This window comes from Callorhinchus milii, unplaced genomic scaffold (assembly GCF_018977255.1).
Source record: "Callorhinchus milii isolate IMCB2004 unplaced genomic scaffold, IMCB_Cmil_1.0 Scaffold23, whole genome shotgun sequence".
Classification (NCBI taxonomy): Eukaryota; Metazoa; Chordata; class Chondrichthyes; order Chimaeriformes; family Callorhinchidae; genus Callorhinchus; species Callorhinchus milii.
In genome coordinates this window covers 7,875,986-7,901,312 of record NW_024704764.1, presented here as the reverse complement: position 1 = coordinate 7,901,312, position 25,327 = coordinate 7,875,986, and the positions used below count along the sequence as shown (strand labels likewise).

At 48.1% G+C, this 25,327-nt stretch overlaps 2 protein-coding genes across 4 annotated transcripts; one reads left to right on the top strand and one right to left on the bottom strand.

Annotated features, from left to right (window-relative positions):
* The first annotated feature begins 3,674 nt into the window (after positions 1-3,674).
* On the top strand, positions 3,675-15,330 carry nags (N-acetylglutamate synthase). Of its 3 annotated transcripts, XM_042343408.1 has the most exons (9): positions 3,675-4,712; positions 7,559-7,830; positions 8,400-8,610; positions 10,087-10,179; positions 10,851-11,031; positions 11,394-11,565; positions 12,273-12,455; positions 13,023-13,230; positions 13,376-15,330. In XM_042343408.1, exons 1-8 carry the CDS (start codon positions 4,329-4,331, stop codon positions 13,195-13,197), a joined length of 1,671 nt encoding a protein of 556 aa, XP_042199342.1. In that variant the 5' UTR covers positions 3,675-4,328; the 3' UTR covers positions 13,198-13,230; positions 13,376-15,330. The 3 variants fall into 3 exon arrangements, with proteins under 3 accessions (XP_042199342.1, XP_007899611.1, XP_007899613.1); XM_007901420.2 differs by having other exon boundaries at positions 13,023-15,330; XM_007901422.2 differs by lacking the exon at positions 10,087-10,179 and having other exon boundaries at positions 13,023-15,330.
* A 4,688-nt stretch (positions 15,331-20,018) lies between these two features.
* tmem101 (transmembrane protein 101) lies at positions 20,019-24,586 on the bottom strand. Its single transcript, XM_042343407.1, has 4 exons — positions 24,438-24,586; positions 22,595-22,775; positions 21,660-21,806; positions 20,019-20,877 (listed from the first exon to the last, which is right to left on the bottom strand). Exons 1-4 carry the CDS (start codon positions 24,560-24,562, stop codon positions 20,569-20,571), a joined length of 762 nt encoding a protein of 253 aa, XP_042199341.1. The 5' UTR covers positions 24,563-24,586; the 3' UTR covers positions 20,019-20,568.
* Between the last annotated feature and the right edge of the window lie 741 nt (positions 24,587-25,327).

Genomic DNA, 25,327 nt, shown 5'->3' with positions numbered 1-25,327 from the left:
AATTCGATCCTCTGGGGATCCTCTGGTATCCAAAGCAAAGATTACTATTGCAATTTGTTATTTGATTTGCGTTGTGTCGCGAAAAGGATTCCTATCCATCGTGCAGCTCCAATGAGTCCGGCCAAAATCGCAGCGCTCCAATTACCCCGCAAGAGGGGACGCTGGAAACCTCGCGACTGTCTACTGAGCAGAAGTTGGCTCAGCTGTGTGTTTCTGACGCCCCGGTGGTGTTTGTGCCTTGCTAAACCCCTTCCAGGCTACCCGTTCAATAAGTAGCGGCAAGGGTGATTAGCAAGAGAATCATTCTGAGGGTGAATTGTTCATATTGCTGATGAAATAGAACCCCCGAACTCACTAACAGCAGCGGCTCAGGTCACACCTCAGCCCTGACTGATGCAGCATCTCAGGAAAGCATTGGATTTCCACGCAGCAATGTCTCCCCCCGTCGAGCGAGCGAGCGAGATTTTATTTGGGGGGATTGTCAGCCGGGTCACCGGGCGAGAGAGAGAGAGAGAGAGAGAGAGAGAGAGAGAGAGAGAGAGACTCCCTTCTCTTTTCGAATAGCACCGTGAGATCATTAACGTCCGAACAGGCAGACGGGACCTTGGTTCAACGTCTCATCAGAAGGCACAGAGCTCCCCCAACCTGAGACTGTGAGTTCGAAACCCAAAGGCAGAGCTTGAACTCAAAACCTTCTGACTCGGAGGCGAGACTACTGACTGAGCGAGGCTGACACCAGCTAAACCGGACTCGTTTCAAAACGACAGCTTGATGCGGTAGGTCGGCTATTCTAGAGGGATGGAACCAAATGGGCCAAAGGGCATTCAACACCTGAAACTCTCGTGTGATCTGCACACACACACACACACACACACACACTATAAAGTCTGGGTAATATTAAAACGGGCCACAAACAAATAACAGACACGTTCATCGTTTTATCCTTAACTATAATCTCTCTTAGAAACCTGAAGTTATTCAGTAATCCCAAACTCTGACCTAGTCCAGCTAGGCTCGTCCACAGAGCAATAATGATCTTAATGGAATAATAATAATCTTCCCATTTGTTTGCGGGTTCCAATCCCGCGACCATCAGGACATGGAATCACGTAGTCTAAGCTAACGCTCCAATGCGGCGCTGGGGGGGTGTGGGGAGTGGGTGTTGCATTCACCTGCAAATACACTCACTACAGTTGACACCCCTCTTCGACCGTGCCTTCGGGTCACCCTTTCTACCCTCCCTGCCCTCCACACCCCACCCCCCGCGCCCCCCGCCCCCCGCTTTACAGATGATTTTGTGTTGTACTGTACTGTAAATCCTGTGAAAATGCAACCAACTCCTCGTTGTAACGTTATATTTTCCTAACGCAGACCTTTAGAGACAGTCAATACATTGAAGTCAATACTGAAGGAAAATGACATGACATTGCTTATTGGACTTTTAACACTTGGACCCTTTGCCTTTGCCCCCCCGTCCCCTCCTCATAAAAAACGAGGTTCTAAGTTCAGAGCTCTCTCTGAGAGAAAATACCTCACCCCCCCCCCCCACCCCACCACCCCACCACCCCACCACCATGGCAAACAAAATATTTGCTTTGTTCAATCAGTCCAGTTAGGCAAACATTACAGAATGTGTGCACAACGAGTTCCTTGTCAACCTTCCCCAGTCCAGGCTGCTGCCTATCCACTGAACAATACTACTTACTGCCTCAGAAAACACCGGCTTGCCTTCACACAGGATAGCGTCTCGGAGCGCTTAACGGCTGTGTGGCTTGAGGCTGGGAAGAGAAGGGTGGTGGTGTGGGTGGGGTGGGTGGGGGTGGGGGGGGGGTGAGAGGGAGTGAAGGCAGGACATGATTTTCCAAACAAAATAAACAGTCAGTTTACTTCACGGTATATTCTGTGAAGCGCTTTGAGACCTCTCGAACAACAACAACTTGCGTTTGTATAGTGCCCCTCACGCACAGTAGCGTCTAGAAGACGTTTAAGGCGCTGCATCAAATGCAAGGATTATTATTTATTACGATCTGAAGATGTGATTTAATAGAAGGGCGGAACAGACTCGAGGGGCTGAATGGCCTTCTCCTGTTCCTATGTTTCCTGTGTTCCTGAGTCGGGCAAAGAGGGGGCAAGACGGAGGGAGATCTGGAGTTACAAAGCCCAGCTTGCCTCCGCCGGCAGTATGGAGATCATTGCACCCCGTTAAGAAAGCGTTGGTTCATTAAGCAACTACCAAATGTTTCTGCTGTCTCTCTCTCTCTCTCTCTCCCTCGCTGGCTGTGTCACCAGATGTGAATTATATACCAGAGAGGAAGACAGTTCCTGGAAAAACCTCTTCCTGTCTCTGGGTTAATGCGGTTCATATCCCTGTGGAAATAAACCAAATTAGATTCACAGTTGCCTCACAAACCAGGCAGCAACCCAACTTAACAAAGTCAAGGCAGGGCTATTAACCAACGTTATAGAAACTGTTTGCTCCAAGTGATCATTTGCGCAACTCCGACTTTTAATCCTAATGCAGGTTTGAAAACCTTCCTTCCTTGTTTTCCAGACGCGGAGCAATAATAATAATAAAAATCCTTGTCACATCTTCGAGACGTCTCAAAGCGCTTCACAGGATACACTACAAAGTGGATTGACTGTGCATTTCGTGGGCGAAACGCGGCAGCCAATTGCGCACAGCAGCGTCCCCACAAACAGTCGTGGATTCAGTAAACAAATTATTATTGTTTTTTGAAGGGATTATTACCTCCCCAGAAAGCGATCGATTAATAACCGTATTAATAACTTGCCGCCGGGTAAACAGAGGCGCGTGGAGTGGGGAAATTTGCCTAAGGCTTCGCCCTGCCCGGGAATCGATACCCGGGTCCTCTCGTTGGTGATTATAGCAACTGGTAGAGATAATTCATTTATCTCCAAGTGATAATTTATTCCTAAAGCAGGTTCGGAATCCTTTTCTTCCGTGTCTCCCAGACACGGAGCAAGACACGTTGAGATCCGTGTCAAAGCCTTCCAGCCTTTTCTGCCTCCGAACCGACCTCTCCAGTTAAACCCAATACGTAACTCACATGAGACCAATTTAGAAATGAGATAGGGTGACAGTGTGCATCTGCGCTCAGTCCAGAATGAGTTGCAGTCTGAGATCATGCTCAGAGCCACGCAAGAAGCACTGAAAGCATTTGGTTTTTACTAACCTTCCTTACGAACCTCTACTGATTCACTCACCTCTCCCTCTCTCTCCCTTCTCTCTCTAGGCTTCACGTGAGTAAAAACGGTAAAAGCACTAAAACGAACCCCAGGCGATTGACACCCATGTGTTTTTCCCCAAAATATCATTGTATAATAATCCCTCAAGAAAAAGAAACGATCATAAAATCGTCTACTTCAATCCACGACTGTTTGTGGGGGTGGGGTGGGGGGGTGTTGGGGATGGGGTGGGCGGCCACCGCCGTGCGCAATTGGCTGCCGCATTTCGCCCCCACAAAACATACCGTCAATTTGCTTTGCAGTGTATCCCGTGAAGCGCTTTGAGCCGTCTCGAAGAACAGGGTGATGCGCTGTGCCAAAATGCAAGGATTATTACATGCAAAGACAAATTTAAAGAGGTGGGGAGTTCGGGTGGAAGAATTTCAATGCTTTTGCATTGCGTTATTTAAATTCTTTTGGGTGGTGGAGGGGGTGGGGGTGTGAGGGCAAGTTGTATTTTGTGTGCAGCAGCCAATACCATTTCCTTGGGGCTAGGGGGGGAAGTGAGCTAACTTGTCTACACGGTTTGGGATAGGTGATTGCCACCAGAGAAATCAACCCACTTTTTTTTTGGTTTAGTGTATGTGTTTTGCTCGCCTGTCTGATTAACTTGCCTGTGTGTGTGTGTGTGTGTGTGCGTGTGCGTGTGCGTGTCTGTCTGAGTGAGTGAGAGAGTGAGTCCTTGTTAATTCTACAGAGCTGGGTGTGTGTGATAGAGTGAGTGAGTAAGAGAAAGCGAGAGAGAATCCTTGTTAATTCTAGTGAGCTGTATCTGTGTGTGTGCGATAGAGTGAGTGAGTAAGAGACAGTGAGACCTTGTTCATTCCAGTGAGCTGTGTGTGTGTGTGTGATAGAGTGAGTGAGTAAGAGAAAGCGAGAGAGAATCCTTGTTAATTCTAGTGAGCTGTATCTGTGTGTGTGTGTGTGTTAGAGTGAGTGAGTAAGAGAAAGAGAGAGAGAAAGAGAGAGAGAGAGAGAGAGCGACCTTGTGGATTGCAGCTGGACAAGGAGCAAGAAGAACATCCAAGGCACGACTTTGCAAGTCAAGCAAGGAATCGACTGTATCGATTCAATATCGATCGATGGGTACCCTGAGCTCGGCGTCTGCGGGCAGCAGGGCTGTGGGGCTGGCCAGCCACTTGCTCTCCTCCACCAAACCCGTCTCCATCCCTTCGTTAGCGGGCGCTCCTGCCCCCGGGCTGCGGCAGCTCAGCGCAGTGACTGCATGGGGTCACCGCAAACTGTGGTCCAGCCCGAGCCCAGCCCCAGCTCCAGCCCCAGCCACAGCCCAGGAGGATCTCTCAACCCCTCTGGTCAGCCACCACCGAGCCACTCGCTCCCTGGTCTACAGGGACGTCAAGATGTTCCTCAACGAGATGGGAGGGGACCCCAGGGAGGCCAGGTACTGGCTGACGCAGTTCCAAAATGCCAGCAACAGCTGCAACAAGCTGTTCGCGGTGGTCGAGGTAAGTTTCTTCCTTTTCTTTTTTGTTTTCGCTTTGTTTCTTGCCGTATAATCCTTGCATTTGATACTGCGCCTTATCACGCCTGTAAAGTGAATTGACTGTATATTTATGTGCAAAACATTTCTCTCTTGTCTCCTCTCCCTCCCCTCCTAATACACACTTGCAAACACTCTCTCTCTCTCTCGCTCTGCACCCACTCTCTCTCCTAACACACACTTACACACTCACTCTCTCTCTGCACACACACATTCTCTCTCTCTGCACACACATATACCCTCTGTCTCTACCTCTTTCTCTCCACTCATATTCACACGCTCTCTTTCTCTGCAATTCTCTAATTATTATCAATTAATGATATTAATCCCCATAAATAATTTCAATTTGGGATTGCGCCTTATCATGTCGTCGAGATGTCTCAAAGCGCCTCACAGGATATACTGTCAAGTGGATTGATTTCATGGGCGAAACGCGAAACAATGAAAGAAACGTACACATTCTCTCCCCCCTCTCTCTCTCTCTCTCTCTCTCTGTATTTGTGTGTATTCATTCCAGCTGTTTCTGCTGAGCTCTGAACAGCACAAGTTGTGCAACGTCAGGTCAGTCTGAAATGCACGTAGATTTGTAAACAGCGGAGAGCTTAAAGTCATTCATTGGAACAAAAAAAGGGTTTCGGGTCCCGAGACTAATTTTTAGAATCTTCAGTAACTCCATGTCGAACGCAAAGCTGATTATTATTAACGGTGAGTCACGAGTTATCAGCAGTTTACTGTATTATTAATAATAATACATTATTGATACAGTCAACCACAACAATAGATTACATTTGTATAGCGTCTTTCACGTCAGGAGAACATCCCAAGATGCTGGACAGTCAGGGATCTGATGGGGGAAGGTGTTTCCTGCAAACCTCACTCTTTCAGCCCCAATGGAAGCTCATCTTTGAAATAATAACCTATGACCTTCTTGTTCCCGGTCAATAACCGAAAGTAAGATTTTTTTTATCCAATATCGTTTGCCTGGCAGCGCCACAGTTTGATTGATGATGACTGACCTGTCTGTCTGGTCAACAGGACTTGGGAGGCGAAACTTGTCCCGGAGGTTCAAGAGTCTTTCCACTTTTGATAACCTTGCCAGTTATTATTATTAATTATTATTATTGATAATAAACTTAATGCTTACCTTTGGTACAGGCAAAGGCATCGCTTTTGCCGCGTTTGGCCTACAAGATATGCAGTCAATTCACTTCACAGTATATACTGTGAAGCGCTTTGAGATGTCTCGATGACTTGATAAGGTGCTATATCAAATGCAAGGATTATTATTAACGCAGGGCCTCTCGTGTTAGGAGGACGCATGGAAGCGCTTCACAGGATATGGTGTAAAGTGGCGTGGACTGTGCATTTTGTGGGCAAACGTTCCTGACCGATAGGATGGTCCTAATTGCACAAGCAGCAGAAAGCTTACCTGGTGCCTCTGACTGCTAAGTTGGATAATTATACCTGACTCAATCACAGCAACACCCCTGCGTGAACTTTGGAGAGCTTAACAGTGTGTGTTCACTCTCTCTCCCAGCCCCCAGTTTCCACCCCCCCCCCCCCGCCCTCCCCACACCCACACACACACACACTCACGGGAGGAGAGGTTGTGCACTTCAGAACTAGAAGTTGTGCTGTGTTGTGATCGGAGGCAAGTTTGTGCAGTAGTCAGACACAAAGCTGACAAAAACAAACCTGTGTGCGCTTAGCCTGAGCGCATCCATTGGGTGGTTGCACTTTTCTGCTGCGCTTGCCTAAGAATTTCCCGGCTCCAGTCGACGCCCTCTCTTTATTATTCACGGGAACACAAGATTGGCTTTGGGATAAACGAGGCCCTTTTTTCGGCCGATGTGATCTCATCCTTCCCCAAAAACACCCTTCCCCGCCCATTCAGGTTCTCATCGCCACTATTTTCAACGCCTCAGCAGGAGTTCGATGCAATTGAAGCGCGGGTCTGTTCGCTGTGTTGCAACACGTCGCAGCGCGCGCGCAATTCGTCGTTGCTCGCGGCTGAAAAAAAAATCGACTGAACCAAACGGCGCACATGGTGAAAACGTGTGTGCCCGCCGTGTGTAAATCGTACGCAAACACAGCTGTAGTGTGCGTGACGTGTAAACGCGGAGAGGGAATTTGAGGTCACCTTAATCCGGTGCTTTTCACAACCAAAGGAAAAAAAAATAAAAGTGTCTGTAACTCACGTCATTAATATAAGGCTATTCAGTTGCACGAGTCATTGGTTTGCCCACAAAACATGCGGTCACTTTGCTTCACGAGTATATCCTGTGACGTGGTCCCATGTGAAAGGGGCTGCATCAAATGTGATAAGGCCACTTATCGCCTGTAAAAGATTGTGGGTTCGAGCCCCACGTCGGGACTTGGGATCGCATGGTTTAAGCTGAATCTCCAACGAGGTGTTGGGGGTGTGTGTGGTGGTGGAGTGGGAGTGGGGGAGGGAGGGTGGGAGGGTTGCGTTGTCGGAGGTGCCGTTCTTGGGGTGAGACATTAAACCGAGGTCCCTGTTCAGGTGGACGCTAAAGATCCCCTGGCTGTTTGCGGGGACGCTGCTGCGCGCAAACTGGTTGCCGCGTTTCGCCCACAAAATGCACAGTCAATCCACTTCACGGCATGTCGTTTCGTCCCGATGTGCGTCTTGGTCTAAGTTCATACCCGATGTGCCTAGACCTGACCAGGAGCTCTTTTAAGTTCTCGATAGGCAGGAGGTCAGAAGTGTAAACCGTTGGACCTCTTAAAATAGGGCCCTCTCTGCTCTTGGCCACGGGGTTTATTCCTCAATTTGTCCCCGGGTGTTAGGTGGACGAAGAGATATTCGGCTCGAAGGAGATGGTATCCAGTCTGGCATTCGGCCTGGCTTTCCTGCAGCGAATGGATATGAAACCTGTGGTCGTCATGGGGTTACAATATCACCATCAAGAGGCATCAGATTGCTTCACAGAAACCAGATCCTTATTGCTCAAGCACTGCAAGACTTTGACAGATGCACTGCACAGGAATTCAGCTGTCACGATGCCTTTCTTCAATGGCGGGACCTTACTGCAAGCGGAGAAGCCTTCAACCCCCAACAGGTACAATAATAAATATTAGAATAAACTCAGAGTTTTAGCCCTGAAGAGGCAGGAGGTATAAATCGTAGTGCTTGTGTGTGGGTAAAAAGAAATATATAGTTGATAAGGACAATGAATATCGTTCCAGAAAGAGAAAGGAGTTTCTCTCTCCTCGTGTTCCAGCCGATTAAAAAAAAAATGATTGGTCGTTCACTGCATGGCTTGTTTGTGGGACGTTTTAGCTTGACATCTCACCTAAAAGATGTCACCTTACGATTCAGCACTCAACCAGCCCCTGCCCCCCCCCACCCACTCCACCTACACACAAGCACTGTACCCTGAGCTCAAAGTGCTAACGTGTGACTTGAACCCACATATCTTCCGACTACAAAGAGCGAGTGCTTAACAACCGAGCCAGGCTGATACCAATCAGGCCGTAACAGAGCTAAGGCCATCGGTTGATGTTTTGACTGTACAGTAAACGTAGATACAATACATATGTATAGGGCCTTTCACACTGGTAGGGTGTCCCAAGGCGCTGTGAGAGTCCCAAGAGAGATGACAATGACTGTGGCTCTTTCGCCCTGCAGTTTTGGCAGCATGGTTTCAGTGGATGAAAATCTATTGACGTGGTGCCTGGATTCCGGTCACATCCCCATCGTCTGTTCAGTGGGCGAGACCCCCGATGGGCAGCTGGTAATGCTGGACCCCTTGGTCGTCACCTCCTCCATTGCCAAAGCCATGCAACCTCTCAAAGTCATGTTCCTCAACAATTCCGGGGGGATTCAGGACAACGATAAGGTGAGTCCAAACGTCTGGTGTCCATCTCGTGTTGCGTGCAAGCTCTCAAGCGGTATCTCTCACGCGTTCAGTTTTTTGGGGATCGTGTTTACGGTCACCTCCCCCACCTCCCTCTCCCCCTGGCTCGGGGGGTCAGACCCTTAAGAGCTCCGGTACGCTACCCCGCGTGAAGGGAGCTGTATTGCTGCTGCTGTTATTGCCGATGGCATTGTTGGAAATATTAACAAGGTGGCATTGCTGTCGTTTGAGCAGCGGAAAGGGAATTGTCTGACTCAGGAACAAGCAGGGAGTCTGCCGCTGTACACATAATGGAATTAGGAAGCTTGTCAACATTGGCGGGAGGGTGTGTGTGTGTGTGTGTGTGTGTGGTCAGTGGGGGAGGAGAGTGGGGGGTAAGGTTTGTAAAACGCCTTTGGGAATGAATAGCTGCCGATATTTTGGCACACATCTCATCCAGAAAGTAAACTTCGAGAGCGCATTCATCCCCGACAGATATTACTTCACACAGAGATTTGTACCAGCATTTGCGGTTCCTTTGTGTAACTGAACCGCGATCAGGCACATGAGTGCCACTGAACAATACCGAAAGCTTCCGCATGGTTTGTGCTGGAGCTGAGCGATTTGGAAGCTTGGTGGGATCGGGTGGGGGGCATTGCATTTTATTAGAACAATTGGTTCCCTTTAACCTTCGGCACCCACGCCTGGAATCGGATTACCATTGGTCCCGTACCAAAATAAGAGCACATTGTAAGAGGATCATTCCATTCCATTGGAATCCATTCTGCCATTGAAATTCCTGACGGCTATTCACCCTAGCGCTGCGGAATGAGCTGAGCTGAGCTTTTCCATCTCACATACGCCTGTCGTTGAATAGAATTGCAAATAATCACACAGGATCTATTGCGCCCAAACAGGCCTGGTATTTTTACTCCACTCCCCACCCCTTCCTAATCTCCCTCATTCCCTTCCCGCTCATTACCAGAGGAGAAAGTGTGGAGTGGAGGGGGGGGGGAAATGATTTTAATATAAAAACGTTTTGCCTACAAAATATACAGTCTTTCCACTTTACAGCGTATTCTGCGAAGCGTTTTAAGATTCTCGAAGATGTGAAAGGTGCTATATCAAATGCAAGGATTATTATTATTATAAAGCATGGCCTTTCTCCTCCTTCCCCTGCCCACACCCAACAAAAAAAACCTTAAAAGAAACCTAAGGCTTGAAAAAAAAACCTTAAAAGAAACCTTAAAAGAAACAGGCTCAACATAATTCCATGGATATTTGGAATACCAGAGAGCTTGGATTACACCAGGGCCACGAGTGGCTATCCCTTGGTGTTTCATAGATATAAAGACACCTCCCTTTGGGAATCGTCCCCCCCCCGCCACCCCCCCAGTCCACACACTATGCCCAGTTGGAGAGCCTGTGCTGTGGCTGTCCTGGGTTAGGCAGGAAGACCTCATTGTAACTGTTTTTCAGTTTCGTCCTTATCAACCCGCTGCGTCAAGTGCCGATGGGCGTTTTCAACATCAGACCTCCAGCCTTGGTTCCTGCAATGGAGGGAGCCCCGAGGTAAGTTGGCGGAGTTGATTTTTGACAGCCACCCGCCCACCAGGAGATACCAGGGGCACCCCTCGCCCCCAGCCAACCATCCCCCACCACCCCCTCCCTAAATTCCTGAAGGTCTATTAGTTACATGGACGTCACTCACACTGTGGGCCTGAGAACCACACGGACTTTGGTGTAAGTTTGGTTTTGTATTGTCAGGGAACATGGTCAATCAACATCGAAAGAACTTTCCATAGCAAGAGCTTCGAGAGCAAACCCTGAGCTGTCATTCTTAATGGGTCACATATGGAGCTGAGGATCTAGTATTCTTTGGAATTGGTTATAATAATAATAATCCTTGCAATTGATATAGCGCCTTATCATGTCGTTGAGATGTCTCAAAGCGCATCACAGAATGTCAGCCTTTGACACAATCACACATTGGTTAGTCCGTGATTCCAAAATTTTAAGCAGAAGTGCAAGGGGAAAAAAGTCCGATCTTTGGGAGTCGTTCTCCCAAAGGACTGGGGAAAAGCAGGCTCCCGAATTGACAGCGTGTTTCAGAATCATTCCACGATGAGTTTAATTGAAGCGCTTTGAGACATCTCAACCGCATGATAAGGCGCTGTACCAAACGTGAGGATTATTTTAATATTTTCCGAGTGATCGATAAGCTTGTTCATTGTTCGCTGCAGGTTCTTGGCCAAGTCAACCTCCCAGCTGATCTGGACCTTCTATCGAACGTGAACTGGGTCAGTCACAAAGAGGAACAGAAAGCGAGAGTGATTACAGATCTCCTGAACTACATGCCATCGGAATCCTCAGCCGTCATCACTTCCGCCAACACCATACTCGCCGAACTCTTCAGCCATCAAGGTACCATTTCTATACACCAAACCATTTTAGCCTAAAAACAATCCTGCGAGGATTGAGACCTGACAAGGTGCTACATTAAATGTGAGTATTATTATTCTAATTTATGGATTGTGCTTTCCTCGCAAGCTCAGGTGACCGATATTCTGTCCTGGGAATAATAGCCTGATATTTGAAATGCCATGGATTTCGCCCCAATGTTTTCAAATTGATCGCTGCGCAATAACCATATGATATCCTAGTTACGAAACACGACAGACCGATCGCTGCTGCACTTAGAAGACTTAGCTTTACCTTCCCGGGGGATGTGATGACACGTCACCGTGCTAACCACATATATTTCCTTTTTCTCTGTTTGGGTACAGGAGCAGGAACGCTGTTCAAAAGTGCCGAACCCATTCGCAAATACACAAGCCTCGTGGATATTGACACAGCCCGTCTGGTCTCACTAATAAACAAGTCCTTTGAGAAGCAACTGCGCGAGGATTACTTTAAAAGAATGGAACCCAAGCTACAAGCTATATATCTGTCCGAAGGGTAAGGAACCTCCTTTCAGTTTTGCTGCAACTAAAAATAAATGTTAGGTAACACAGCAAAGCTCTTGGAAAAGATAATGTTGATTAGCAAGCAGGGTGCAAGGAAGGGATTAAAAGACACATTGATCAAAGACACAGGTTTCTAAGAGGTTGAAAGACTCACTTGCTGAACCACTGGATGTTAGCAAGGTTTCCTGTCTCCTCGCATTCGGAATGGTTGATCTTTCATCCCTGTTGGTCTCAATCTTTCCAATACCGCACCTGCCATCTGCCCATCACGGCTTCAAGCTCTTACTTGCATAAGACCAGCCTCCTGACCTCAAGTCACCCTTCCTAATAACCTGTTCCAGCTCTTGATTACCCTCGGCGTAAAGAAATATTTCCAGATATCCACCTTACATAAGACGTTTCGCCCCAAAAATGTAGTCAATTCATTTGACAGTATATTCTGTGAAATGCTTTGAGACGTCTCGAAGACTTGATAAGGCGTTGGATCAAATGCAGGGATTATTATTATTCTCTTATAGTTGCCCTTGCTCTATCCACAAACTTCTACCCAGCCGCCCTGACCTATCTGAAAGTATAAATAATAATCCTTGCATTTGATATAGCGCCTTATCACGTCTTTGAATCGTATATTGTAGTGGGTTTACTTTCTTAATCCCATTGAGCACCTTAGGCAAGGATCTCCCTACTGTTTGTCCCCAGGTACAGTGCTGCTGCAATTATCACCATGGAATCTGCCTTGAACGGGTTGCCCTACCTGGACAAATTTGTCGTCAGTACAAGCAAGAGAGGGCAGGGAGCCAGTCAGATGCTGTGGGAGTGCATTCGGCAGGATTACGACTTGCTCTTCTGGAGGTCGAGAGTTACAAACAGGATCAATCCTTGGTAATAATCTCGTTGCTGCTCAACTTTGTTCTTGTTCAATTTCCACTCCCTCCCCGCCCTTCTCCATGGATTCATTGATTGATTCAAGTGTGCGTCGATTCATCCACACGCCATTCAGAGATGCGTAGGGCTGTAAAGAGAGTTGTGGAGCAGGCAGATAGATGGTAGGTGGATGGTGGAGATAGGCCTTGGTTGTAATGATCTTCATGGTCAAGTACTTGGCCACCATTGATAGTCGTCCTCATCAGCCACTACACCCCGAAACTCTGGGGCTCTCTCTCTCAATCCCTCATCCGCCTTGCCCCCCCACTCCCCCACCTTCAAATCCCACCTAAAGACCTTCCTTTTTTTGATCGTGCTTACGGTCATCTCCCCCCCACCCCTCCCTCTCCCCCTGGCTCGGGGTCAGACTCCGCCACTGTGAAGCGCTCCGGGCGAAGGGCGCTGTGCAAATACAAATTGTTGTTGTAGTTGGTGTTGGTCTCTTCGATGCCATTTTTCTTTTCTTTCTCGCTGTCTTATCTCTCTCTCTTCCCCCACCCCCCACTCTCTCTCTCTCTCACGCAGGTACTTCAAGCAGTGCGATGGGAGCTTCGCAAACGGACGGTGGATCGTGTTCTGGTACGGCCTGTCCGATCTCAGGGACTCGTACAAGTTGGTGGACTACGCGGACAGCCTGCCCGATTCTTTCATCCCACCGAAAGAGCCCGTGAACCGGGAACTCACCGTTTCTCACCCCTAAGATCTTGTCCCCCGACTCAAATGTTTTTCTCGGGTTAGTTTTGTCCCTTTCCACGTCTCTCCGGTTTGAAAGGAGGCGCTTCAGTGTCAAATCAAAATGCTGTCTGATAAAACGTCGGACATTCCCAGGTTTGTTTCAGTAACCCGGTTTCCTTACTTCTCCCTTACCCGACGCCCAGTTCCAGAGTCCTGAAGGGAATTATTGGTGACGTCAAATTCTTGCGGTTGCAGAAGAGGAAAGAATCGAGCTGAATTTCTGCAGCAAATTGAAAGCAAAGGGAGCGATGGCTCCCAAAGCAATTGTAGTCGACGAGATTGTGTGTGTTTCACAGGACACCAGTTATTTTGATCCGCTGAAGGGAATGAGACCAAAGGGACGTGATATGACTAAGCTGACTAGTGAAAAGGAGGAGTGGATTTATAACTGAAATAAATAATGACGAGGCGGCAAGGGGCTGTTGTGGTCTTGTAGATTCCTGTGTTCTTGGCATTACGATGAGAACACAGTGACATTTCTACCAAACTTCTGAAGAATTCTCACTCAGCCGGAGGGAGGTAGCGGAGGACTCCACTTACCTCCAGTTTCTGTTCATTCTGCAGAAGATTGTACGCATCCAATCGACCAGGAATAAAATATTCGTAAAGCCCTCTCGCAACTCTTCTTGCGAGTACCCTCAGGAGCTGACTGATATCCTGGGAAAGGGCTGGGAGCTCCAGAGGAGATCTCAAAAGCCATTGAGGTAGAATTGTGAGAATGAGGAATGGGTTCTCAAAATATACCAAATCACTTGAGGTGACGTAGAGGGAAATAGATCAGGATTTGGGAAGTAACGGTATTGAGGGATTTGGAGAAAAGGCGGAGAGATGAGATGAGAACGATAACAAAATTTCCATTTGCGAAATGTTCCAAAGGAATTGGTGCTGAATGGAGTTGTAGGAAGTAACCTACGACAACAACTTGCATTTATATAGCGCCCTTCATGTGGGGTAGAGTCCTGGAGCGCTTCCCAGTGGCGGAGTCTGACAAGTAGCCAATAACCACTTGGTCTTACTGTTTCTGGGCATCTTTCAGGAAATACAATGGCAGGGAGATACGAGATTTTGGGATTAACCTTATCCAAAATAGTTAGACCAATAACTTGTCTTAAATCTAAATTGTAAAGTGATTGATAAGACTTTAGCTACTAGGTTAAGACCATACGTGGATAATGCCTTTATAGCTAAGGAAGCTGAGCCCATCCACGACCAGATTGATATGGGGTCGGACACCTGAGCAATGAGGAGAAAGTTGAGATGTTTACAAAGGCACTGTATCCCAGATCCCTGCAGATCCAGATAAGCTGCGCTTAAACATGACATCTCTCTTATAATGAAAATGTCTGCGTTGCTATTTGGAGTGTTGTTGGACTACTCACAATGCTTTTCACTTCTCACCTTAACGCAACCTATTATCTAAAACATTTGTGTGCTCTCTGCTGACTAGTGACCTTCAGTCCAGTCCCGCACAAGTTGTGAGATCTACAGTTGTGAACTTTAGGCACAAGTTACGACTGATCTGGGTCCAAAGCCGATACAAAAAGGCACAGGTTACAAGCGACCTTGTGTTGTGTATTTAAAAAAAAAGCAAACATTCCTGGAAATCAAGCACAGCTTAATCTGAATATCGGTTTGGATCGAGGTTCTGGAGTCAGACGTCGCCGAAAGAAATGAGCCTTTGTTTGCCCGTTATAACTAAGGTTACTATTTTTTTTAAAAAAAGCATTCGCAATACAGTAATGTAAACTGGATTTATTTAATTATTGAAATAATTTAAAGCCTTATTCAATTCTGAAAGTGCCTGACAATTTGAAGCGAATACCAGCTTTGTATCAGCGCCTTGGGACGTCCTCCCGACGTGAAAGACGCTATACAAATGTAATCTTGTTGTTGTTGTTGTGTTAAGATGGCGAGAGTTCACAACTGGGCTTGGATCAGTTTACTAAAAAAAAAGCCCCCGGGTCCAGTCTTGTACATAAATTTAAATACGGTCAGTTTTAAGGACTGTGGTGAAGAGAATCTGTGTCGTAAAGCTACAGTAAGAATGATTTTGGCGTGCAAAAAAAAACAATCAAATAAAGGATTGCGTGGTTGCATTGCTCTTGTTCGCTTTGTCATTGATTCCATAAAATAGGTTGCTTAAAGATTTCGCAAATATATAAAGCTAAATTCCACCCCCATCTTAACCACGTAGTTATACCAATAAATGTCCTTGCACCACCAAAAGAAAAGTCGCAAAGCCTCACGTGGAAATGCTGTCAAGTGGAGTAACTGCACTTGTAAGGAGATGTGACGGACATTATTTTGCACACAGCAATGTCTTAGAAACAGCCAAGAGGTGAATGACCAAATAGTTAGAGGATTGTCGGCCAGAACACTGGGAGGAACTTCATTCTTTTTCTAAACAGTGTCATAGGATCTTTGCAATTTATCTCATGCCTTTTGCATAGGGTTAGAGTCTCTGAGCGCTGGAAAAAGATTATAAGAAGCACTCGTTAAATTCGAGTGTTAACTGCAAATGAAAGGTACCTGTATTCTCACTGTGAAGTCACAACTGTCACGTTTTGGAGCTTGATTGAGGACGGGAGAAAGTCTTACAGGAGTTAAAAGACAAAAAAGATTTCACTGTGAAACCGAAAAGCAGCGGAGAGCAAAAAGACCATCGTTTTCAACCAAATGTGTTTCGGAGCCTTTTAATGACAAGTATCAAGTCAGCACATCGTAAAATTGCATATACTGTGCTTCCTTGACTCTGTAAACCTTTCCGCAGTTAAAACCATGCTTTAATAATGTTCAGATACATCGTAAAATGGGTCGACTTCACACACTGAAAAAGTCTGAAGAAGTCATGTACAAAAAAACCGCAGTTCTCATGTACCATAGTAAATTATTTCAAGTTTACAGCAGGTTTCCTCACCCAAGCAAGATCGCACTAGGGCGTGTTTCTCTACAATAGTCATATTCTCTCATCAAAGATCAGATCCATTGATCTGAAGAGGGGCATTAACTTATAATAATAATCCTTGCCTTTGACATATCACATTGTCGATACATCTCAAAGGGCTTCACTTTATTGCAAAGCGAATTGACTATTTTTGTGGGCGAAACACGGCAGCCAATTGCACACAGCGGCATCCCATAAACAGCCGTGGATTGAGTGACCCAAATTCGTTTTTTTTTTGGAGGGATTATTACCCCCGGAAAGAAATCCGCCAAACGACTAACAACCGGTTTCCTACTTACTGCTGTGGAATAAGGAAACTCGTCTCAGGTAAAGGAGGCCACCCTGGGGCAATGTGACAAGCGGTGTAATTTCACAAGCAAAGATCGTGAACCCACAAAAAAAAAATCAGACTACCCAAAATGTTTTTGGAATCATTCGGCCAGATGGTCACACAAAATCATTACACAGCTGTCCATTTCATGAAAATAGCCTTTCCAAGGAAATGCTGTTGGCTGATCTGGTTCCTATGGAGTAAGGAAACTTGTCCAACGTTTCGCCCTGCCAGGGAATCAAACCCAGGTCTCTCACTTTCGAGGCGAGTGCTCTAACCACTGAGTTACAGGGCTCCAGATATAAGCAGTTGCTGAAAGAATTCGGACGTACAGAACTTTTACAGTAATGAACCACTTTAAACAGTGCAGAATTGCCAGATCAAGTCAATTGTTACAGTGTGATCTGATCGTACGTACAGAAAAGAGCCCATGAGAGATTGGTGTGAAAGACTTCGTCTCGCAACGTGAGCCAACCATCAGAATCCGTCCTGAATAAACTCGGCTCCTTTTAAAACGTTGGTCGGGTTGATATTAAAAGTGTACGATTTGCAGAACAAGGCGCACGCCAACACACACACACCAACTTTTTGTAAGCACCGGGGTTAAATTTTAAACCAAAATTTTTCCACCACTCGTCAAATCTTTCCTCAGTGTGTGCAGTCAGAGAAAAGTCAACATACTTTTAGATAGAGTCCTTGACACATTTAATTGAAGAGGTGAGGTGGGGGGGGGGGCGAGAGAGGGGGAGAGGAAATATACTGACATATCCAATTGTGAAATGCTTTGACGTTTTTCGTCGAGGTCTATCTAGCAAGGTCATCTGAAGGAACATAGGTGGACACAAAGCACATACAGTAGTTGTTGGCTTGAGATCCGGATGGCAAGTATATTGGTTACCAAAACCAGAAAAAAGCACCATCTCCTCAATAAAAGATCAGTGAATAAGACAGACACACAAATTAAACCACGTTATTTTTGACAATCCCATGGAGCAAAACAGCAAACTCGGGACATGAATTAGAAGCTAATAACAATACAATAATTCTTGCATTTGATATAGCACTTTAGCCATTGGCTCCCTATCCTTCAGAGGATCCAGTTCAAGATCCTGATCCTCACCTACAAAGCCCTCCATGGCCTCGCCCCCACTTTACCTCTTCGACCTCCTAACCCCCTACCAACCCGCCCTAAGCCTCTCTGCCCCCAACCTCTGGAATTCCATCCCAGTCACTCCGCCTCGCCCCCTCCTTAGCCTCCTTCAAGTCCCGCCTCAAGACCTCCCTCTTTGACCGTGCCATCAGCCATCCCCTTTTCCTTCCCCTCCCTTACCCCCCACCCCAACCCCAGCTCAGGTCTGAAATGCTGTACTCTGTCCAGCGCCTTGGGACGTCCTCCCGACGTGAAAGGCGCTATACAAATGTAATCTTGTTGTTGTTGTTCTTATCAAGTCCTCAAGCCGTCCCAAAGTGCTTCACAGGATATACAGTACTGCAAAGTGCAGTGACTGTATATTTTGTGGGCGAAACCCGGCAGCTAATTGAGAAGGGGAGAGAGAGAGAGAAAGAGAGAGAGAGAAGGAATGAGGAATAGAAGTAAAGGAAGATAAGCCAAGGTATCTCAGATTTTCTGAAAAGAGAACTAGGGTGGCGAGACGGCAGTTTTCAAATCCATTCCATATTTTGATTTGAACTGGAAAGCGATGCAAAGGTCCCACGCTGCGTCGAGGAGTAATTCACGTTTACAGAGTGATAGCTCAAGATTTTCCATTGCTGGAAAGAGTTTGCCTACGTATTCACTATAGCCTTGAGAGACATGCACTCCGCTTGAAATTAATACACCATTAATTTAATTTATTATTGTATTATTAATAATATAATAATAATGCAATAATTAATAATATAATATATTATATCTCTATTGAAGATTAATTATCTGTTAAGGAATTCAGGGGGAAAGTTCCATTCTATTGCTTGGTGCGAAAAAATAATCAATCACAGCTTCGGGTTTTGCTAAATAATGCAATGAAAAAGGAAGTCGAGGGTGGGGAGGAGAATGGATTTTTGTATAAAGTGTTCTCCAGCCTGAAGGAAAAGAACATTTTTCCGCGCACGAGGAGATATTAAATCTCGTCAGTCACTTTTCCCCTCCCGTTGAGGATTGCGGTTGGCAGATTGCCTGCGGTTGCTAAAAGCCACTCCGACTGCACAGGCCAACAGGTCACCGGTGAGGAAGGAAACAAGATAGTTTGAAGAAGTTTTGCTATTTCCTTTGAGGATTTTTTTCCTTCTCCCATACGCAAGGACACAAGAGCCACTCGGTGATGCAATGCTCATTTTCCAATCCAGTTTCCACACTCAAGCCTAAAGCAACATTTGTTTGCAAAAAAACAATACAATAATAATAATCCTGGCATTTGATACAGCGCCTCATCACGTCTTCGAGACGTCTCAAAGCGCTTCACAGAATATACTGTAAAGTGAATTGACTGTATAGTTTGTGGGCAAAACGCGGCAGTCAGAGAAATAGGAAATGGTGAATCTCCCTAAGTATCCAGGAGTTTTAAATGGCGATTTCACTGCACTGAGATGCCACTGCACCCACTGTTTAATTGTTATCAGTAAACAGATGGTGCTGCTCAAACAAGACTGCCCGATGCCTTGCAACACAAATCAACAGCGTCGATGTTGATCAGGACTCACACACGCCCATTTCCCCCCCCCCCCCCCACAGCCCCCTCGTGTAAAAACTCTCCTCATGGAAATTACACTCCAACTCAATGTCAATCTAGGACAACCACACAGCCACATCCTTGGTCAAACATTAATATTGTTCATCTCAGGTTACAGTGCAATCTGGTCACCATCCACAAACAGAGAGAGAAGCAGAATACCTGAGGCATTTCAAAGTTTATGGACGGACATACAGTGCAGCTTTTTGTTGCTGTTAAAGAGGTCAAGTGCTTGCCATTTTGGAATCATGGATTAACAAGGCTGCTTGTAGTTTTACCAATGCAATACAGAATTCTCTTTATTTTATTTTTTTTTTACAAATTATCCAGGCAAATCCTTGCATTTACTAGCAAAAATACAACTCTATATAATTCTGTACAGCAATCCTTCAGGACTTGAGGATAGGACTACTTCGCTCTGAATCCTATTCTCTGCAGAGCCCTGTGTTTACAATTTCCTCAGTCAGGACTCTGTTTTGACACTATTTCTGTATGCAATTGGTTCACGTTTTGATTCATCCCAAGCTGTTTTTTTTTTTGCTTGAAATCTCGAGAGATTTTCGAAGGGAGCGAGCACACAATCGTTTCAGAAGGTCACATTAAGATCAACGACAAAGGCTCACACATTCCAAGGGCATTTGCCCATCATATTACCTGGTCTTAAATAATCCTCGCATTCGATACAGCACCTACACAGTTCGGAGAACACCTCAAAGCACTTCATAGGATATAACATAACGTATAGCATTTTGTAGGTGAAAGTAATCAGAGATATAAAGGGCTCTGGAAAACATTTTTATGGTGAAAATAAATGGACGGTTAAATAAAAACAAACCTACCTGAGACACTTAAGAGAGGCAGTACTGATCTTTCATGGGGCCAAAGGGAATTATCGTGCATTTTGACGATGCGTGCTTCAAATGCGACATTTTCAACACCTGCATTCATTATAAAAATACACTAAATATACCGTTAAGCATAGAATCACGCAGCTAGGTAGTGTCTTAACCCTTAAGAGTCTTTTTATATATAAAAAAACGTACAGCAACTGGTAGAATTGACCTGAATTGTACAAATAATAACGAGCAAAAAAAAAAAAGCAAAGTGTTGCACAAACCAGCACATCCCTAGACAAGCAACCCTACGAGTCACGCAGCATCGCAAGTGAACGGGTTTCCGAGGACGTCTCAGACGCCTTTTAACGCGCTGTCCACGGTCGGTGACACGGTGAAGGGCTCCTGCAAAGCAACGTAAGTAAATAGATAGCAGTGCGAGGCGGTGGTTTCGTTTGTGCCGTGGCTTCCCAAGAACACTCTGCCTTTTGGAAAACCATCAGGCGTCAGTGGCCAAGATGATGGCGGCACCAAAGATGCCCACGTTCTGCCCCAGCAACTTCATTTGGTTCCAGAACTCTATCCGCCGGGAGTGATGCCAGTAGCCCACGTTGCCGTCGATGAAAAGTACAACCACTGGCAAGAGGACGGAGAGGATCTGGGCTGCGGACTTCACGCAATAGCCAGAGAGGAACGCTAAGGCTAGCACTGCGTACAGTACGAACAGGAGCTGCAGTGTAATTTCGCCTCCCAGAATATGGTTCAAATAGGCCATGCGGTCCTCTTTGCTGTGCTGCAGGGAGTAGGCCTGTGGAGATCGAGAGGGCGGAGGTAAATGTTCACTCGTTTATAAGATATAATCGTCTCAAGCCAATACAAGGACGGTGCAAGCAGCAAACCCAGCTGTTCAAAACATCTCCGTCCAAAGTCCCTGACGCCTATTTTGATAAAGCCAGCGCTGAGTTTCCAGTTAATCTAAACAGGCCTGAAAGGTCTCAGGTGTTGATTCCCTGAACAACAACAACTTGCGTTATATCGTGCCCGTCACTTAGGGTATCGTTCCGGAGCACTTGGTTAGGATTAGAACAAGGTTGCCTGAACTCAGCCGAGGTAAAGCAATTATCCTCAACACTCTGAGGAAAGCGTGTGTGCGTGTGTGTGTGCGCGTGTGTGTGCGCGCACGAGTGTGGTGGGGGGACATAGGAACATAGCTCGGACTCCCCCATGCACCCACCCCCATCACTATCACAAGCCTTCTTCACTTCCCGATGGAAGGAGCACGAGTGAAAGTGAGGAGAAGGTGGGAGAAAGAGCTGAAGAGAGGGGAATGACAACACAAGGTCCCATTATGTGCTGACGGGCAATCAGTGAAACCAACCTCAGCGTCTACACTCCCCCACAGCTTCCGTCAGCGAGTTCCAGGTTCCCTTACTCTTACTACCCTCCTAAACTCCTTTTTAGTCCTGCTATTGGCTGGATTATATTCTTTTTTTGGGGTCGGGGGTGGGGACGAGTACAAATATAAGTGATGGAGAGCAGCATGCTTATCTACAGTAATCTGTAGAGTGTCTAAAACGGCCAGTCACTCACCACACATATAAGGTAGATGCCGATAAACACTTGTCCCGTCGACTGTAGTGACCTCGTGCGTGGCTTCTGTCGGTAAACTTCACCCGAACCGCTCGCTAAGATGAGAAATCCTCCAATAATGGCTATAGTCCTCGAGTACATTCTTACCTGTGGGATTGTTTTTTTTTAAAAAAACAAAAATGTTCATTGCAACTTTTATGATGAAATATTTCTTACAGAGGCAGAAAATATTTTGATTTGCCATTTAGTCTCATCCAGTAACGATAATAACAACAATCTTTGCATCTGATATTAGGCTTTTCATATCGGGCGGATGTGAAGCTCTCCACAGGAGTCACAGCACAGGTCCGTCCTCTTCTAACATCAGAATTCGTTCCACAAATTAACAATCAGAACTGCACCAACATCAAGTGTATAATCAGTTACGACACCGCAAAACTCTGGAACGCTCTCCCTCTATCCCTCCACCTTGCCCCTCCCTTCTCCATTTTCAGGTCGCGCCTGAAGATCTTCCTATTCGACCAGCGCTTACAGTCGCCTGCCCCTCCCCACCCCCATCACTGTCAAGCGCTACCCTGCGTGGGGGGGGGGGGGGGAGTGGGGGGGTGGGGGTGTGTGGGGGGTGCGCTGTGAAAATGCAAGTCGCTGCTACGACGAACGATTGAGACGTCAGAAAGAACTTTGTTCCGCATCCGTTTCTCGCTGAGAGCAAATCCAAAGACTTCACAGCATTCACTGCCAAATGCCGTACGGCGTCGAAACAGGCCGTCCGCCCAACTCGTCCGCGCCATTGTTTATACCCCACGTGAGCCGCCCCCATCCATTCGAATCCGCCCGCCCTTGCTCGCTTGACCCCCCCCAATCCCCGAAGCGTAGTGACTGGGTCTTTTTTTCACAGGCACCGCAAGGGTAGAGAAACCTCGCTTGAGCCTTACCTTGAGCCAGTCCCCGTAATGCACCTGCTCTCCAATGTAACACGCATAGGTGCTGACGGCCAACTGGACAGCGGCTCCCAGAGCGAACCACCTCCTTTTCACTCCGAAGGACATGAAACTGGCACAGATCACGGCTGCGGCCATATCAAAGTAGAGGTAAGGCACCGGGATATCCGGCTTCCTGAAGGCAAAGCGTGTGTCACCCGCGAGCCGTGGAAGACCGGAGAGCCGCACACCCGGGACACATCTCGAAAACAATGAATCCGTGGGCGAGGGGTGTGTGTGTGTGTGTGTGTGTGTGAGTGAGTGGATGGTGGATGGGGTGGGGGGGGGGGGGTGTTAGTGTGTGGTGTGTGTCAGTGGGGGGGGGGGGCTGTGTGTGGGGGCGATGTCAGTGTGTGTGATGGGGGATGTCAGTGTGTGGGGGAGGGGGGAGATATCAGTGTGTGTGTGGGGGGGTGTCAGTGTGTGTGTGGGGGGTGTGTCAGTGTGTGTGTGTGGGGGGGGTGTCAGTGTGTGTGGGGGGGTGTCAGTGTGTGTGTGTGGGGGGGTGTCAGTATGTGTGTGTGGGGGGGGGTGTCAGTGTGTGTGTGGGGGGTGTCAGTGTGTGTGTATGTGTGTGTGGGGGGGGTGTCAGTGTGTGTGGGGGGTGTCAGTGTGTGTGTGGGGGGTCAGTGTGTGTGGGGGGGGTGTCAGTATGTGTGTGTGGGGGGGTGTCAGTGTGTGTGTGGGGGTGTCAGTGTGTGTGTGGGGGTGTCAGTGTGTGTGGGGGGGGTGTGTGTGTGGGGGGGGGTGTCAGTGTGTGTGGGGGGGTGTCAGTGTGTGTGTGGGGGGGTGTCAGTATGTGTGTGGGGGTGTCAGTATGTGTGTGTGGGGGTGTATGTGTGTGGGGGGGGGGTCAGTGTGTGTGTGGGGGTGTCAGTGTGTGTGTGGGGGTGTGTGTGTGTGGGGGGGTGTGTGTGTGTGGGGGGGTGTCAGTGTGTGTGTGGTAAGGAGAGGGGGAGTTGGGGGGAGGGGAGGGCAGTTGGGGGGGGTGTGGGGGGGTTGTCAGTGTGTGTGTGTGGGGGAGTGTGGGGGTGTGTGTGGGTGTGTGTGTATGGGTGTGTGTGTGTGTGTGGGGGGGGTGTTGGGGGGTGTGTGTGTGTGGGTGTGTGTCTGTGTGTGTGGGGGTGTGTGGGTGTGTGTGTCAGTGTGTGTGTGTGTGTGGGTGTGTGTGTGTGTGGGGGGGGGGTGTCAGTGTGTGTGTGTGTGTGTGGGTGTGTGTGGGGGTGTGTGGGGGGTGTGTGGGGGGGGTGTTGGGGGGAGTTGGGGGAGGGGTGTGGGGGGGTGTCAGTGTGTGTGTGTGTGTCAGTGTGTGGGGAGGGGTGGGGGGGGAGTTGGGGGGTGTGGGGGGGTGTGGGGAGGGGGTGTGTGTGTGTCAGTGTGTGTGTGTGGGGGGATGTGTGGGGGTGTGTGTGTGTGTGTGTGTGTGTCAGTGTGTGTGGGTGTGTGTGTGTGTGGGGGGTGTGGGGGAGGGGTGTGGGGGGGTGTGGGGGGTTGTCAGTGTGTGTGTGGGGGGGTGTGTGGGGGGGGTGTGTGTCTGTGTGTGTGGGGGTGTGTGTGTGTGTGGGGGGGGGTGTTGGGGGGTGTGTGTGTGGGTGTGTGTCTGTGTGTGTGTGTGTGGGTGTGTGTGTGGGGGGGCGGGTGTTGGGGGGTGTGGGGGAGGGGGTGTGTTGGGGGGTGTGGGGGAGGGGGTGTGGGGGAGGGGGTGTGGGGGAGGGGGTGTGGGTGTGTGTCAGTGTGTGTGTGTGTGGGGGGTGTGGGGGGTGTTGGGGGGGTGTGGGGGAGGGGGTGAATCTCTCACCTGCGGTGCTCGGCGCGGTCGGCGAACAGCATTAACATACTGAAGCAGTTCCAGAAGGGGAAGCGGGTGAGGATGATGGCGCCGAAGCGCATGAGGAGTTTATAGAGCCGTCTCCGGGACTCCATCACCGCGCCCTCCCCCTCCCTCCCGCCCTCCCGCCGCCACACCAGTCCGGCCGGAACCCCGGGGCCCCGCACTTCGGTTCCTACCCCTTCTGCTCTGCTGCCCAACCTCCCCACAGTCACTCCGCCCACCCACTGGGGGCAATCTTCCCCGGGGGTGGGGCTGGGGGGGGGGAGGGGGAGTGGGGGAGGGGGAGAGGGGGAGAAATGACACCTTGGGGGTCTCGTTGTCCCGGTTTCGCCCGCAAAACCGCGCGGTCGCTACGCGGGGAGGGTCCGGTCCGGTCCCGCGAAGCGCTCCGAGACGTCTCGTAGAGGCGATCGGGGGCTGCGGCAAAAAATACCACCACCACCACCACGATGATGATGATGATGATGATAATAATCCTCGCATTTGATATAGCGCTTTTCACGTCGGGAGGACGTCCCAAAGCGCTTCACAGAACACACTGTAAAGTGAAGTGACTGTATATTTGTGGGCGAACGCGGCAGCCAATTGCGCACAGCAATGTCCCACAAACAGTCGTAGATTGAAAATGACCAATTTATTATTGTTTTTGGTTTTGGAGGGACTATTATTAGGCTCTGTGTGGAGTAAGGAAACTTGCCCAAGGTTTCGCCCTCTGCCTGGAATTGAACTCAGGTCTCTCACTTGCAAAGCGAGTGCTCTAACCACTGAGCTACAGGACTCCATGATGATGATGATGATTATTATTATTATTTCTACTCTACTTTCCTAGCATTTCTGCCCTAATCCCGCCCGAATTC

What these genes read in the sequence shown, in the direction of transcription:
- nags (XM_042343408.1), top strand. Translation starts at nt 4,329, where the DNA reads ATGGGTACCCTGAGCTCGGCGTCTGCGGGCAGCAGGGCTGTGGGGCTG. An exon ending in AGCTGTTCGCGGTGGTCGAG is followed by an intron (nt 4,713 to 7,558) that starts GTAAGTTTCTTC and finishes CCCGGGTGTTAG; the next exon opens with GTGGACGAAGAGATATTCGG. An exon ending in ACAAACAGGATCAATCCTTG is followed by an intron (nt 12,456 to 13,022) that starts GTAATAATCTCG and finishes TCTCTCACGCAG; the next exon opens with GTACTTCAAGCAGTGCGATG.
- tmem101 (XM_042343407.1), bottom strand. Translation starts at nt 24,562, where the DNA reads ATGGAGTCCCGGAGACGGCTCTATAAACTCCTCATGCGCTTCGGCGCC. An exon ending in ATTACGGGGACTGGCTCAAG is followed by an intron (nt 21,807 to 22,594) that starts GTAAGGCTCAAG and finishes ACAATCCCACAG; the next exon opens with GTAAGAATGTACTCGAGGAC. An exon ending in GCATCTACCTTATATGTGTG is followed by an intron (nt 20,878 to 21,659) that starts GTGAGTGACTGG and finishes CGATCTCCACAG; the next exon opens with GCCTACTCCCTGCAGCACAG.